The sequence below is a fragment of the Panthera tigris genome, chromosome D3, assembly GCF_018350195.1.
Source record: "Panthera tigris isolate Pti1 chromosome D3, P.tigris_Pti1_mat1.1, whole genome shotgun sequence".
Classification (NCBI taxonomy): Eukaryota; Metazoa; Chordata; class Mammalia; order Carnivora; family Felidae; genus Panthera; species Panthera tigris.
In genome coordinates, this window is record NC_056671.1 from 32,730,696 (window position 1) to 32,746,190 (window position 15,495).

Sequence of the window (15,495 nt, forward strand, 5' to 3'; positions counted from 1 at the left end):
TTATGTTTTTCTAACTTTATGTTATTCTAACTTTATTTTTATTTTTTAGTGTTCTTTAAAAAATGTTTACTTTGAGAGAGCGAGTGGGGAAGGGGAAGGGGCAGAGAGTGAGGTGAAGAAAGAGAATCCCAAGCAGGCTCTGTGCTATTAGCTCAGAGCCCAATGTGGGGCTCAATCCCATGACCCTGGGATCATGACCTGAGCCCAAATCAAGTCAGATGCTCAACGACTGAGCCACCCAGGTGCCCCTATGTTATTCTACCTTTAAATGTTATATGTTAAAGTGAAGTCTTTGTAAATGTATTGAAGGACTCTCTATCCAGCATATTTCTCTAGCGTGGATCTTATTTAAAACTTTTAGGATAAAGTTAATTACTATTCAACTAAGTATTGTCTTCCTAGTGTTTGTCCAAGTGATGTTTTTAGGCTTAATAAAAGTCAGAATGATACAAACCTAATTCTCAAGCTTTAATAGTTAAAGCAAATGTCAGCAGAATCTTGAAATATTTGTTGGATTTTGTCTTTCCCCCACATCCCATCCGTTCTCATTCCCACAGTTGTAACCATGGGGAAATGCTAAGATGAGGGATGTACTCATCCTTGTTTTGGTTGAGACACACGAATTTGCTTGGCGTTTCCTAAGAGCCTCTTCTTACAATGTGTCCAGATCTGGAGTGATCATCAGCCTGGAGTCCATGGTTGGGCTTTGGGGGATCTTTTCAGGGGATCTTAAAACAATGGATGTATGAATCAAATATTTTGAGGATTGCCATCTAATGTTTTAATACGGGGGGATATCATTTAAATTTTTTTCAATGTTTATTTATTTTTGAGAGAGAGAGAAAGAGAGACAGAATGTGAGTGGGGGAGAGGCAGAGAGTGAGAGGGAGACAGAATCTGAAGCTCTGAGCTGTCAGCACAGAGCCTGACGTGGGGCTTGAACTCACGAACCGTGAGATCATGACCTGAGCCGAAGTCAGACGCTTAACCGACTGAGCCACCCAGGTGCCCCTGGGGGAGTATCACTTAATTAAAGTTGGTATCAGATTAAATAAAATATTAAGTCTTAGAAAAAGAAGTATGACATAGAATTGGAAATTCTAAGTTCTACATTAGCTCTATGAGCATCTGATTTGGACAGGGTAATTAACTTATCAGAATAAGGAGCATATATTTTTAGCCACAGGGAAGAGAGGTTTCTGTAGCTCTCAGCAGTGACCTGTTTTTCCCACAGGCCTGGGCAGATGATGTGGAGCGGTTTCAGAAAATATTCAGACACCCACGTCATGTGCTGCTGAAGGTGGTTGCTGGCAACCATGACATTGGCTTCCACTATCAGTAAGTAGTTCAGTGAAGCATTGCATCCTGAGGGCTCTCGTTAACTGTAACTTTAAACCTACCATTCTGGTGAAAGCCTTACTTATGCTGTGTGGGGGACATTTGTTGCCCTTGAATGATGTAAGCCCAGGAGCATAAACTCCACAAGGGCAAAGATTTTTGTCTTGGCACTTGTACACCCTTAACAAATCTCTGTTGAATAAATGATTTGTATGTGCCCTTGGGGGATTCTGACTTGAAACTTACATTTAATGACCAATTGTTTTCTTTGGGACTCAGAAAACAAGACCATTTACACTTTTGTAAATGGCATTTATATAGTGCTTATGATGTGCCAGCCTGTTTTAAGCGCTTTACTTCCTTATAGTAACGCATTTAATCTTTCTGATGGTCCTGCTATTTTAACCATTGTGCTGGTGAGGAAACTGAGGCTCTGGGGACTAAGTCACTTGCCCCATTCAGTGGTGGAGCTGAGATTTGCACCTGATAGCCTGGGCCAGCTGGAGCTCTCACCTCAAAAAGCTAGTCCGGCACTCAAATCCTGAGTTATTTCTTGTGTTTATGCTGAGTCTGAAGAGGTGCTAAGATGGCTTGCTCTGAAAAATGTTTCTTTTTACAATTGAACGTAGGATGAGCACATACAAAATAAAACGATTTGAGAAAGTTTTCAACCCTGAAAGGCTGTTTTCTTGGAAAGGAATTAAGTGAGTATTATTTGTGAATTAAAAAAAAAATTTTAACGCTCATTTATTTTTGAGAGACAGACAGATACAGAGCATGAGTAGGGGAGGGGCGGAGAGAGAGAGGGAGACACCGTATCTGAAGCAGGCTCCCAGGCTCCGAGCTGTCAGCACAGAGCCTGATGTGGAGCTTGAACTCATGAACTGTGAGATCATGACCTGAGCCAAAGTCTGACACTTAACCAACTGAGCCACCCAGGCACCCCTATTTGTGAATTCTTAAGAAGCCCTTCAGTCCTTGGAAACTTAATTTTTTAAGGGAACTGTCTTCGCCTGCCACACCGGGCTCTGTGTGGCGTGGTTTACGGTTTCTGATGAAGGCACCACAGGCCTCATCCTGCCTGACGGTCACTGTCAGAGTCACCAGCCTGGTGGACCAGCCAGTCTCTGACTTTGCCTAGCCACCGAGGGCATCGTCTTCCTGTGTGCCGTGTCTCTGGGTGATAGAGATTCCATCAGGCCACTTTGTAGAGGAGTATATTTCATTTGTTCAAAATGTACTTGTTTCCCTTTATAAAGGATACTATTGACATCATGTTATCCCAGGATTGGGTGCAGGTGTGTCCACTGTACTGTGTAGCTGTGTGCCCCATCCCCACGCCCATCAGCCTTGATCTGTGGACCAAAGTGTCCCAGCCCTTTTGTCTGACCACAAATGAGCACCTGCTCTCCTTCTGCATGGCCATTTTCGTGCTGTGTCTGGACCCTGTCGAGTCCGTGTGTATGTTTGCAGCACAGTGGATGAGACCATATATGGTGTTCTAGTTGCAGACCTAGTGGAGAGAAAAAAGGTGGGAGAGGAAGGCTCTTCCTCTTTAGGTCATGGCCCCCATGGGTTTCCAGCACTTGTGACTTTGGCCGTGATAGCTCACTGGGCCCGTCTCAAGAGATGATCTGTGACACTCCCAGAGACCAGGTCGGGGGTTCTCTACAAATGCTCGCTCTTTCCCTCCCTTTGCCCATAGGACTAAGTTTCTAGTAGCGTCCTTTCCTGAGTTATATGAAGACTTGACATAGTTGTAGTTCTTTTTCCCTAGGGAGTAGAGTTTAGGAAACTTGAAGTGCACTGACCATATTTCAGATCGTTTAGTTAGCTCCTTCTCACTAAAATTCTTTAAATTTCAAGCAATCTTTACTGACAGGTGCCTTCTTCGCGCCCAGTTGATACGTGTGTAGGAGATGAAAGCGTATTTAATGGGAGTCTATAAAAATATAATTAAGGTAAAGTGGTTGTAAAGGGCAACCAAAACTGACTTTATCATCATCCTAATTTGGGATTATCCATACCAGTTAGCTGTGACCTGCAAACCCCCTCCCACCCTGCCTTGTTTTCTGCGTGCACAGATGTTAGCAAATGTTGCCTGTGGTTTGCTTTATGTAATAATAACAGTATCTAACCTTTACCGAGTACTTCCTAGTGGCAGGCTTGGTGGTAGTATTTCATTCCGTCCCTACCACAAGTCAGTGGAATGGGTGTGCTCTTATATCCCTGTCTTTTCACGTGGTCAGATGCGAGGCTTAGTGGTAGTCTGACCTCAGAGCTTCTGTAATCTGGGATTTCTGAAAGTTCAAGGTTAAAAATCTTCTTATGATGTCTTAGACTCCACTCCCAGTATACTGCTGTTTTGTTTTCTTAACTCAACTCGTACCTAAAAACGTAGATTAGTCGAGTGGAGATTTAAAGCTGTTCTGGAGCATGTTTCTTCACACTATGGGTGCTTTCCTTTTGCTTCATGGGAACAGCATTGTGAGAAGACAGTACACGGGAAGCCCAGTGGCCCTGACTCTTTGCCTCCTCCCTCTGTCTCAGTTTTGTGATGGTCAACAGTGTTGCCCTGGAAGGGGATGGCTGCAACCTTTGCTCTGAAGCAGAAGCTGAAATTATCGACATTTCTCACAAACTGAATTGCTCCCGAGAGGTAGGAGAGCATCTGAATGCACAGGTGCTTCTGTTCTGGCATCTTCTGCGGTGTGGTTGCTGCACTTTGTGTTTTGTCCACCTCTCAGTTCCCTCTTCCCTTCCTGCTGGGGTTGCCGGGTTAACTGATTCCTCCCCAGCAGGAACATCACTCCAGCAGGTGCATAGATGAGCAGCCACTGCCGGCGTCAGCCCCGGTGCTTCTGCAGGTGAGCCGGGAGAAGGTGGCTCTGCATATCTGGTGGACCAACCAGGGCCTCCTGGTCACATCTGACCGTCTCTAAATCCTGGCAGCATTTCCCCCTTTACCGGAGAAGCGATGCTAATTGCTCCGGGGACGACGCCGCACCTCTGGAAGAGCGGGACATCCCCTTTAAGGAGAGATACGATGCACTTTCCCGGGAGGCCTCACAAAAGGTTTGCTGTGGACCCCGATGCCCCCCAACAGACAGACAGATGGCTGTCACAGTTAGCCACCTGAGGGCGGAGGGCAGGGCTTTGGCAACATCAGCTTTTCCTATCACCTTTTTGTCCCTCCCGCACCCCAACCCCAGTACTTCTACTGCCTAGTATCAAGTTAATGAACATCCTCAGCTTTAAGAGACTTTATTCGAAGTTTTTTCCACCAATTTAAAGGTATTTGGAAATGTGAATGGAACTTAGAGTTAACTTTGGGGGCTTAGGATGTGCTGACTTAGATGTATTTATATAATACAAATATGTATTTATATATTACACAAATATGTATTGTATAATACTTAAATTATAATTATGATATATAAGTATATGAAAATATTTTTGTTATTTTATAAATAAAACAATGTAAATATTTATATCATATAAATACATATTTGTGTAATGTATGATATGCTGTACTATGTGATAAGATATAAATATATTTATAAAATACATTTACAAAAATATTTATAAAAATATAAAATCTGCAATGAGAAGGATAGATTTTCCCTAAAAGCTCGAACTTAACTTTTGATAGGATTTTAAGAAAAAAATGAAGCATTCTACCAAGTAGGGATTTTATATTTATGTTACTGAATATGGGCCCCGATGGGGCTCTGTCAGAGCACTAACCACCTATGCTGTCCCCCGGGTGCGGTAGCTGCTCTGGTGGCTCCGGCCGCGGCTGGTCCTGAGCGGCCACACGCACAGCGCCTGCGAGGTGCTCCACGGGGTGGGGACCATGGAGATCAGCGTGCCATCTTTCAGTTGGAGGAACAGAAACAACCCCAGTTTCATCATGGTAATGTGGACGTTTATTTTCATCTGAAAGCTTTCATATAAGTATTGACATCAACACAGTAATCAACTATTTAATTGCTGCGATCCGTAAACACATACAAAAGCTGTAAATACAAACTTCCCCTGCTCCACACGTGCACTTAGTTTGATACACTGACCCCTGTCTAAACACCTCCCTGGGGACAAATAAACATGGCATTGCTCCTGTGTGGGGGGCGGGGGGCATCTTACAGAGTGTTTCCTCTCCAGGGACAGCACTGTTCTCAGGTCTGAGGCTCTGCGTTTTTAATTTTCTAAGGAAACAGGATCATGTCTTCATTAGCTATACTCCATCATCTTGTCTTAGGTTCCAAACGTGCCCATTTGCTCTGGCAGAAAAAGGCTACGGCTCTTGTAAGTTGGCTCAAGATGTTTCAATTAGTGGCCACCTGGTGTTTATTTTACCCAGGTCATAATGCTTTTATGTCAGGTACTTTTACTTCATGAAAAGGTGGGGAAACCCTCATGTTTTCAGATTCAGAGTAAACGAAACCATTCCCCAGTGTCATTCCGCACAGCAAACATGTCTACAGAAAAACCCATTGAGGTGCCCCTGGCACATGCATTTCTGGGTAACAGGTTGCTTACTTTAGCATCGAGTGCCATGAGAAATGGCCTTGTAGTCACTCCCCATTTCTCAATGGCCACTTACATAGATCTCCATGCCTCTTGTATCTCTGGCATGTATGCCCACTGCACTTTAGAGGAACCCATTGTGCCGGGGACTGGTTTCAACGGAGAGGTCAGCTCCACTCGGCACATTGGGAGCCTCCACGTTGTGTCTCCGATCAGTGCTTGGGGTGGGTGGCTGGCTCGTGGAAGCTGTGCCCCACAGTCTCAGGGGAGGAGAGCCACTTCCTGGCCTCACCTGAGGGGACCAAGAAGGCTGCGTCTCCTGTTTTGTCTAAGACTGGTGTGTTGGTGCTGCAGCAGGGCTCTCACTGCAGCATCACTATTCTCATTTCCTTTCCAGGGCATGTTGACCCCCACAGAGTACGCCCTTGCCAAGTGCTACCTCCCCTACGAGAACACCGTTCTGGCCACATACTGTGTAGCAATTGGGTTCCTTGTGGTCCTCATGTTAGCTCACTTTAAGCTCCTAGCCTCGCCTCTTCTCTTTGGTTGGAACTTGCTCAGAAAACTTAAGACAACGTAAAGCGCAGGAGACGCTTTTGCATTTCGTCACAAATAACAAAGGCAGGAAAACTGAACTCTGGGTAGTGCTCATGTGAGAAGGGGACAAAGGGGGTGGCGGTCTTTACACCCATCACAGGAACTGTAAATCACGGATGCGAACTCCTGCAAGGATAAATAGTTGACTGTACTGTTCTCATGCTATAACAATGGAACATGTACTCTACAACAAGTCTGTTTTCTCATTTTATCAAATATATGTATAACCAAAGATCGTGTCTGTACAATATGTAAAGCTATTAAAGTCTCACTTGCATGCACTATGCTGTCTGTTCTTCCCCAAGATGGAGCCGGCACCTGGGATTATGTGCGCACAAACACTGGGCTTGCTTCTGTCCCCCTACGAAGTGGGCCTCAGACTCCTATATATTATAAAGCTATGCACTTAAAATAAAAGTACAGACGCCACAAGCAGGAATATATTGTTTTCACAGACTTTTGTGCTTCTGTGCTCATTATGGAATCAGATTTTTAGCGAAGTGTAATTTTCTCTCCAGCAGGCCAAGCTGTTAAATCTGAATTTAATGTCTGTCCGTGATCAAAAGAAACCTGACAAAGAGCTGGGAAGGGGCTTTTGGTACTTAAAAATAAATATGTCTTGATAATTTGAAACCAGGTAAAACGTGTTCTTTTCCAAGAGTCCAACTCTGTGTTTGAAGAGGAAGTTGAGTTACTGCTGAGTGATAACATATATAACAGTATGCAGCTTTTGCTTTTTGTGCATATGGGGGTGTGTGTGGCTCTTCGGTTCACATTTTATGTGGAAAGTGCAATGGAAACACAGTAATTTCTACTTTATGTGTCTTTATGTGTCTCATTTCAGATCAGGGTTTTATGAAACAGGGAAGAGAGGTCCAGGAATTTAGGGATGCTGACATAAACGGTGTGCTTCTTACACTGACTATCTACAAAGTTATCCTTTCATTCATGGAAAAGTAGTATTTCAGTCTGGATGCATTTTTTTCTTTTTTCTTTTTTTTAGTCTGGATGCATTTATAAAGGATTACAAAATGCCTACTTATAGAGTAAACTTGACAATACTAAAGACTAAAAGGAAATGAAGTCATGTCAGCGAGGCTGTCACCTCTGGGTTTGTATTGTTGAAATCCACCTTTGGACATCTTTGCAGATTATCTCGCACCTAAGGCAACGACCCTCAAAGTTGTGGCTGTGGGTAGAATATGAAGCATCACCGCTATCGTGATTCTTGCTTTCTAGATACTGCGCTGTACGGTAACTTCTGACGCTGCATTTACAAATCTTTCGAGTGTGAGAAACAGCCATATATTTTGACTTTGTCTTCCAAATAAAGGTTGTGTAATATTTCTTCTTGAGAGCAGGCAAATGGAGATGCCATCCTTTGACTCTCTTGGGCTGGACACGAACACGGACACCTCTGTCATCTTCTTGCTCTTTGTTTACACTGGAAGCTGTGGCCCAAGTAAGTGGTTCGAAAACTTTGACTAAAGGGAATGGTTGACCTATTTCCACTCAGGGAACTTGTAAAAAGTCTTTAAATAGGAAAATAATCAAAAGACATATTGTCTGGAGAAAAAAAATCCTTGGTTCTTGAAAAGCTTGTGATGTTGGTACAAAATTATTTGTAAGAGGTGAATGATTAATGTGGATAATTTATATATATATGCATATATATATTTAATCAAAGATATTTTTAAAAGCACTAACCTGAAGAATATCCTAAATTCTACACACACCATTCTCTTTTTTAGAGCAAGCAGCAGGTAATGTTGACATTTAGCGGTTCAGCACGATAAAAACACGTTTCTTTTACAGATACAGCCTGATCGAGGCACAAAGATCTACAAGGATTTTTGAGTAATTATAGAAAATAATATTACATTTTGTGGTCTGTACAGTTATAATAAACCAGCAGTAAAACAACAAGAATATATGAAGGGAGACTCTTGTCCAAGCATATCACACTCTAGAGAATCATGTGTAGACAGGACACACTTTGCAGTGGTGAATGTAGTAGGTTGTCTGCTCAGAGTAGGTCTAACTTAATGCCTGAGGTTGGCAGCGACTCAGATATGATTGAAACGGGTTTCTCTCCACCCTGTGACTTGGGGTCTAGCCTCGCTCCTGGGCCAGTGCAGCTCGGGAGAGGTGGCCACTTGCCCACGCATGTGGCTCACTGCCTCATACCCCTGCCACTGCAATCATGCCTGATAAGCCAGAAAAAAGTGCCATTTCTCCCCCCTTTATCAAGTTCCTGCCGAATCAAGAAATCACTGAATGGATGACTGAAAGGGGCCCTCACCCAGAGGGGTTTCACTGCAGCACCACCCAAGTGAGAGTGCTGGTTTGCAGCGACACAAATTGGTGGGGGTGGGGAGGCTGTGGAAGGTTGTGTTCAGTGAAAACGAAAGCTACAAACCAAACCTGAGGGGAACAGAGGTAGCCAGAGGCTTGGTGGTCACACAGGTCAGAACAGGACAGGGCGGCAGCTGGATGAAACCGGGAACTCCCTACTTTCTACCATGGCTTGGGGCTGACAGACAATCCTGGAATAAATGTTCCACCTGGTGGGGTGGCCAAGGGAGGAGAGGCAGGTGGAGAGAAGGTGCCAGAAGGCGCACCCACCTGCCCCAGGGCTGCCTCACAAGAGTTCGTACTGTTTGAGGTGCATCCTCTGGATGATGTCACGGCAGTCATTGAACACTCTGCGAATGTTCTCGGTGTCCACGGCACAGGTGAAGTGTGGGTAGCAGTAATGTTTGCCGTCCCCTGTCGCTGTGCTGATCCTCTGGAAAAAAAAAAAAAAAAGCCATCTATGCTGTGGGACCCTGACCACCACGCCCAGGGGTACATGGGAACACTGCTGCTACTCCATTAATTCTTGGAGAAGAATTTGGGCAATACTTTGATCAAAGACAAGAGGAGCTGGGATTGTGACTGTTTTAATACTGAATACCCTGCTGGAAACTCAAAGAACGTCACACTTACCTCTGGCCACAGAAGCTTAGTGTTCAGTTGAGAGAGGACATATATTTAAAAGACAGCCTCTCAGGGGTGCCTGGGTGGCTCTCAGTCGGTTAGGCATCCGACTTCAGCTCAGGTCATGATCTCACAGTTCGTGAGTTCGAGCCCCGCGTCAGGCTCTGTGCTGACAGCTCACGGCCTGGAGCCTGCTTCGGATTCTGTGTCTCCCTCTCTTTCTCTACCCCTCCCCCACTCATGCTCTGTCTTTCTCTGTCTCTCAAAAATAAATAAACATAAAAAAATGTTTAAAAAAAAATAAATAAAAGACAGCCTCTCAAAGAAGTCAGGGTAGAATTTTCCGGAAATAAATGTCAGTCCCACACCAGCACTGTCCAATGGAACTTTTTGCACTAATGGAAATGTTCTGTATTTCCCCTCTTCTTACGGGAGCCACTATCACTAACTGACGCAACAGAGACTGGAGTTTTAGTTTTATTTAATTTTAATTAATTTAAATTTAAATATCCACATATCACTAGTGGTTCCACGTGGATGGCTCATCCGTCCTACTGAGCCCTCCTCCACGTAACAACTTGAGCATTTCCTGGGGCAGGGTTGGGGGGGTCCCCTGGTTAGCAGTGGGAGGCTTCATGGGCTTTCTCCCACAGGAGAAAAAACATGACTGATGAGGATTCAGAAGGACATCTTGGAGGGATACGTCATGTGCATTGGGAAGTCAGGTGGGGCAGTGTGGAGACAGGCTGCCATGGGCTGAATGGTGTTCTCCCCCACCAATTCCTGTGGTGAAGCTCTAACCCCCAGCACCTCTGAGTGTGACTGTATTTGGAGATAGGATCTCTTTTTAAAGAGGTAATTACGGGGCACCTGGGTGGCTCAGTCGGTTAAGTGTCCGACTTCGGCTCAGGTCATGATATCGTGGTCTGTGAGTTCAAGCCCCACATCGGGCTCTGTGCTGCAGCTCAGAGCCCGGAGCCTGCTTCGGATTCTGTGTCTCCCTCTTTCTGCCCCTCTCCCGCTCCCTCTCTCTCTCCCTCCTTCTCAAAAATAAATAAGCAGTACAAAAGAAAAAAGATAAGTTAAAATGTGGTCATATGGGTGAGCCCAAACCCAGTAAGGCTGGTGTCCTCATAGGAAGAGGGGAGATTGGGACACACACACACACACAGGAAAGGCCATGTGGCGACACAATGAGAAGGTGAACATCCATAAGCCGAGGAGAGAGGCCTCAGGAGAAACCAACCCTGTCGACATCTTGATCTCAACTTCTAGCCTCCAGAACGGTAAGAAAATAATGTGTTAAGCCCCCAGTCGGTGGTGCTTTGTTACGGCCTCTCCAGCCAGCGAATGTAGAGGTCACATGGAGCTTTCTTCATAGGTGCCCACAGGGATCCCCGGACGTCCTCCTCGTCCCCCCTCCCATCCCCTTTCTTGCAAAGCATCTTGGGAATCAAGATGAGACCCCTGCTGGGCTGGGTTAAAGATGTTCATCAGGTTATGAACCTCCTCCTGGGAGCACAGACTTATTTTTAGCAATAGGATTCTCTTGAGCAATTATAATTTTTAAAAAACTTAAGGACACTGAAACGTGTAGGGTAGGTATCTTTATAGCCCTAGAACATGGGGAGCAAGAGCCGTGTCACACGGAGTGGGCGAATAAGTAACAGGCTTTCTTCTGTAATGATCTGACCAGTCTGTCCCCGCCTGGGGCAACAAGAATGTCAGGCAGAGTCATTACAAAGGTAGTGGCCGTCTGCTTATCTCTAAACACACTGATTTTCACTTTAAATGACAGCAATAAGCTTGTCAAGGAAAACTGGGCAGTTCCAGACTGTGCTTGATTGGGTCCCCTGGCTTTGCCCATCTCTGACGTCCCCTGTCAGGAGATGATGTTCAAGGTAAAAGAAATCAGAGGGGAGCTCATACAACAATACCAGAAAGAGAAGCCCGATTAAAGCATACAGGCTTCTAACAGATGCCTAAGGCATCAAGACACAGGGTGCCACTCACGCTTACCACCTGCTTTAAAAGGTCTGGTGACACTTGCCCCGGAGGACTCTCTGGCCCAGGTCTGGGCGTGGGCTTGCAGGTGGTTTCCAGTGTGAGGGACAGGACCACTTGACGGTGACTAGGGGAACACGGGGGGCTGACCACCTGGCCTTCCCTCCTCCTGGCTCCTGGCCCCTTTCGTTCTGAGTTCCTCCTGCTCTGGGGATGAGTTGGGCCTCCCCGTCGTGGGAGGAAGTGACCCTGGTGGTCCTTGCCCTCCTCATGCGATGACAGTTGAGAATGCTCAGACAGCATGTGGCTCTTTCTTACAGAGGGGTCTATCTCATTATGCCCTTGCCATTCTCTCCCCAAGCCCACCTTTACCTCCTCAAGGCCAGGTCCCCCCACAGACCTCTCCCTCTCCATGTACGGCCTCTATTCCCCACCCCGTCTCAGAGCCTTCTATCACCAAAGTTATTGTTTCGCCCGAATTTGCTCCCGTCCAGATTCGATACTGTTAACCATTTCTGTAACCTGCCCCGTTGCCTTCTAGGTCTGGGGTTAGGGCTTCCAACTGAAAACTCCTCCCACGACTTACTGGCCCAGGCAAATTCCACCATAAAAAAAACCTAAATCAATAACCCCTAGGCGTTTATTTCCCTGACTTGCAAACTGCATACAAGCCAGATTTCGCCCATTGTTAGAGAATCAAAGGTTTCTTCCCAACATCAAATGGTGGTGGCACGGCCATTCATTTGGGAGGGGGGAGCTCTGTTTCTAATCTTTAAATGCCTCATAGGCACACTTAGTTAACTTTTAGTCCTCATTAGGACAGCTTTTTGTGTGTTTTTATATTTTATGGCCTTGCAAGATGTTCCTCCAAAAGGAAGCCTGTGATAAACTACAAACCGATTTACCTTATCCAAGAGATTCACAAGGCACACGGGCATAGCAAAGGTTCTAGAAAGTCTGACAACGGAGAAACCTGTCTCACTTGATTTATTTCCCAGATTTACTCCTTGCAGAGCCCTTTCCCTGTGCTACCTGTTAACCTCCTGGGGAATACTGTTCCTCAGAACTCACCCTGGGGACTTGACTTCTTATCCTTGTTACCTTCTCACTCAGTATAAGATTTCAGGAGGCAACCGATGGGGGACGGTGGTGGGAATAGGATAACGAGGTTCCCCTGAGGAGTCAGGAAGGCACCTGATCCCCGTGGAAATGTCAGGCAGACTGTGGGACCGTCCCTGCTGCACACTGGGCCGATTGTCACCTCTCCAGAAGCACACAGTCCACGTATATACAATTCTTTCACTTTTTATGTAAATTTGAAATCATCTCAAAATAAAAAGTTAAAAAAAAAAAAGAGAGATCTGAATTTTTCTGAATGTCTGAATTAGCCTCTTATTGGTGAGTGAATGTAAGGGGGAGGGGCACCCAGTGTGGGTGCTGGTATTTCAGACTCTGCTAAAGGCTTCTTTCCTTTTAGGAAAACACAAGTGAACACAGTCTGGTGGGGGTCTCAGTGCCATTCTCTGGGGCCTTGTGCTGTGCTCCTTGTTTTCCCTTGGGCGCTTGGGCGCTGTGTGATCTGAGGTGAAAAGCCCCACCTCTCTGAACCCCAGTATGGTCAGTGGTGAGATGAAGTAATAATTCCTTCGCCTCTCATAATTTGGGTGGAGATTAAATCAGATCATGAAAGGGTAAGTGATATGCAAATTGCAAAGAACAATACAACTCTAAGGAGGTAGGAAAGCAAAGAATAAAACTGCTTACCAAAAACAGGTCTCGGATAAAGAACTTGGCTCTTGTAACTTTGGGATCTTCTCCTGCATCTGGTGTTGCTGTAAAAATTACAAGTGGAATTTTGTTTAGGTGATGAGAATACAACTCTATGGAAAATGGAAGAGGAATTACAAAGTAGGGCTGCGGTGCACTCACAGCACTAAAAGACACTCAGAGCAAAGCAGAAAGCTGAAATGTAACTTTATTTCTCTCATTTAGCAGCTGATGAAAGTTTTGGTTTTGTTTCTGATGATGGGGGATGACTCCCACTCAGAGAAAATGAAAGCATGCCACTGAACACTGACCAATCCCACAGCTGCCATCCCCTTCAGAGCTCCCTTGAGAGAGAAGGTTCCAGGGGCTGTGGTTTTAGCAGTGGTTGTGCTCATCCGGTCTGCATTCTCTTAGCCTTGTTCCCGGGAGACCCTCCCCTTCACTGTTCCTACCACGGAGCCCTTCTGTGAAATTGACTGTAGTAACCTGATTCTTCTCCCATGCAGATTCCAAGTTCCTAAAATCTCGGCTTCCCTGCATGGTCTCATCGCTCTTTTCCTTCTCTATTGCAACTACTATGATTATATGATTATTCACGCGGAGCAGGTGATGGGGAATTCTACAGGTGCTGAGTCTGCCCTGATCTGGAGACCTGCCATGCTTGACCCAGGGCAGGTGCCTGGGCAGGTGCAGAAGGGAGGGAGGAGCAGGCAGAGAGAGGAGCACAAGATCCACTGAGGGTGTGTGTGGGAGGAGCACAGGATCCACAGAGGGTTGAGGGTTTGGAGCACAGGATCCCCTAAATGTGTGTGGGAAAGGAGCACAGGATCCACGGAGGGTTGTGGTGGGGAACCTAGTTTGTAATATTTTCTGGCCGGGTCACGTGTGGCCTCAGCTTGTGGTGAGATTAAGTCTGTGTTGGTAGGGATCGCAAGTAGAGTTGTGGTTGTGTTTCAGAAAGATTTTGGCAGCAATCCAAAGACCGTTCTGGAAAGTTGAGTGAGCAGAGTAAGGAAGCCTGGGCAGGATGCTACCTTGACCAGATCCGGAACTGAGAAGAGGGGAAGGAGGGCCCGGACCAAGACAGAGAGGAGGGAGAGCACATGACAGTGGACGCTTCAGTGTTGACTGTCCAGAGTGTGGGGATGGGAGCCTGGCTTGCCGAGGGCCGTAGTCCAGAGATGAGAGGGCAATGCAAGCCGAGCTCTGCTGACTTCTCTTACACCAGGGGCTCAACACCAGACTGGCCAACGTTAGCACAAGGATGAAGAATTTTCTTCACTTCTTATCTAAGTTTCTAGGACAGTCCCTTTCATTCTGCTTTATCTTGCTGGGGGTTCAAATTTTAGGAAGTGGTAGCATTTCACTGCCAATGAACCCCTCCTACAAGGTGGGCCGAGAACCGAGGAGCCGCAGTTGGAAACGGGGTGTACCCCGGCCCAGGGCTTTAGCACTGAGAGCCCCCTGCCCCTGAACCCCGCACCTGGTCGCCAGGCCATCCTACTGGTAGCCAAAGTCATTGCTGGGCCGTGGTGGCTGGAAGGGTGGGCTTGGGCATGAAGGTTCAGAGGCTGCCTCGTTCTGGCAAGCTCTACCTGAGTGACCTTGAACGACTGACTACCTCTAGCAGCTCACTTTCCACAGGAAAACATGCAAATAACAAACTTCCGCGTAGGGTTACAGTGAGAGTCAAGGTCGATGTAAAGGGCTGACACAGTGCCAAGTTCAGGACAGACCCAGCCAAGACACCAAGAGAGAGTACTTAATAGACACACACCCAAAAGTGCCCTGTCTTCTCCTGCACAGTTTGAATGGAAAGTCAAACCCCGACAAATGGAATCCTAAATAGGACATTTTAACACTCTAGCATTTGAAGGTGGGGGCAGCAGTCCGGAGAGCTGATGCAAATTAATTGAATTTCCTAAATTTTCATCACATCTGTTGGAACTACAGTTACAGGGCTAATGAAAAAATAACCAAATTTTTTCCTGAATCAGAACTGGTTTTGAAATCTTACCATCTTCAGGAACAGTATAATTTGCATACTCTGGGAAATAATCTTCAATTTTTGATTTCCCCGCCAAGACTTTTTCTGCCAGCATATCCTGTTTGTTCAAGAACAAGATGATAGAAATGGTCCGTAACCACCTGAAAAGAGAAATAAACATACAAACTTCACATCCGCTAGTACGTGAAAATACCTCTAACAGAGGAGGTACTCAGTGAAAAGAACAGCATTTCCATCTTCCTGAAATGTACAGGATCTAGAATGATTTGATG

At 45.8% G+C, this 15,495-nt stretch overlaps 2 protein-coding genes across 21 annotated transcripts in view; one reads left to right on the forward strand and one right to left on the reverse strand.

Annotated features, from left to right (window-relative positions):
- Positions 1-8,008, forward strand: part of MPPE1 (metallophosphoesterase 1) — a 56,929-nt gene extending 48,921 nt beyond the window's left edge. For 16 of the 19 annotated variants that reach the window (XM_042961328.1, XM_042961331.1, XM_042961334.1 and 13 more), the window contains 7 exons: positions 1,235-1,338; positions 1,968-2,042; positions 3,889-3,997; positions 4,137-4,205; positions 4,291-4,413; positions 5,114-5,254; positions 6,266-6,476. In XM_042961328.1, coding sequence (XP_042817262.1) covers positions 1,235-1,338; positions 1,968-2,042; positions 3,889-3,997; positions 4,137-4,205; positions 4,291-4,413; positions 5,114-5,254; positions 6,266-6,448 — 804 coding nt within the window. In that variant the 3' untranslated portion in view covers positions 6,449-6,476. Of the gene's footprint in view, positions 1-1,234; positions 1,339-1,967; positions 2,043-3,888; positions 3,998-4,136; positions 4,206-4,290; positions 4,414-5,113; positions 5,255-6,265; positions 6,477-7,468 lie in introns of those variants that run through there. The other 3 variants (XM_042961340.1, XM_042961338.1, XM_042961339.1) reach the window with 3 other exon arrangements.
- Positions 8,009-8,030: 22 nt separating this feature from the next.
- GNAL (G protein subunit alpha L) overlaps positions 8,031-15,495 on the reverse strand; it is a 149,945-nt gene continuing 142,480 nt past the window's right edge. For both annotated transcript variants that reach the window (XM_042961326.1, XM_007085906.3), the window contains exons 10-12: positions 15,233-15,363; positions 13,213-13,280; positions 8,031-9,253 (exon numbers count right to left, since the gene is read on the reverse strand). In XM_042961326.1, coding sequence (XP_042817260.1) covers positions 9,107-9,253; positions 13,213-13,280; positions 15,233-15,363 — 346 coding nt within the window. In that variant the 3' untranslated portion in view covers positions 8,031-9,106. The remainder of the gene's footprint in view (positions 9,254-13,212; positions 13,281-15,232; positions 15,364-15,495) is intronic.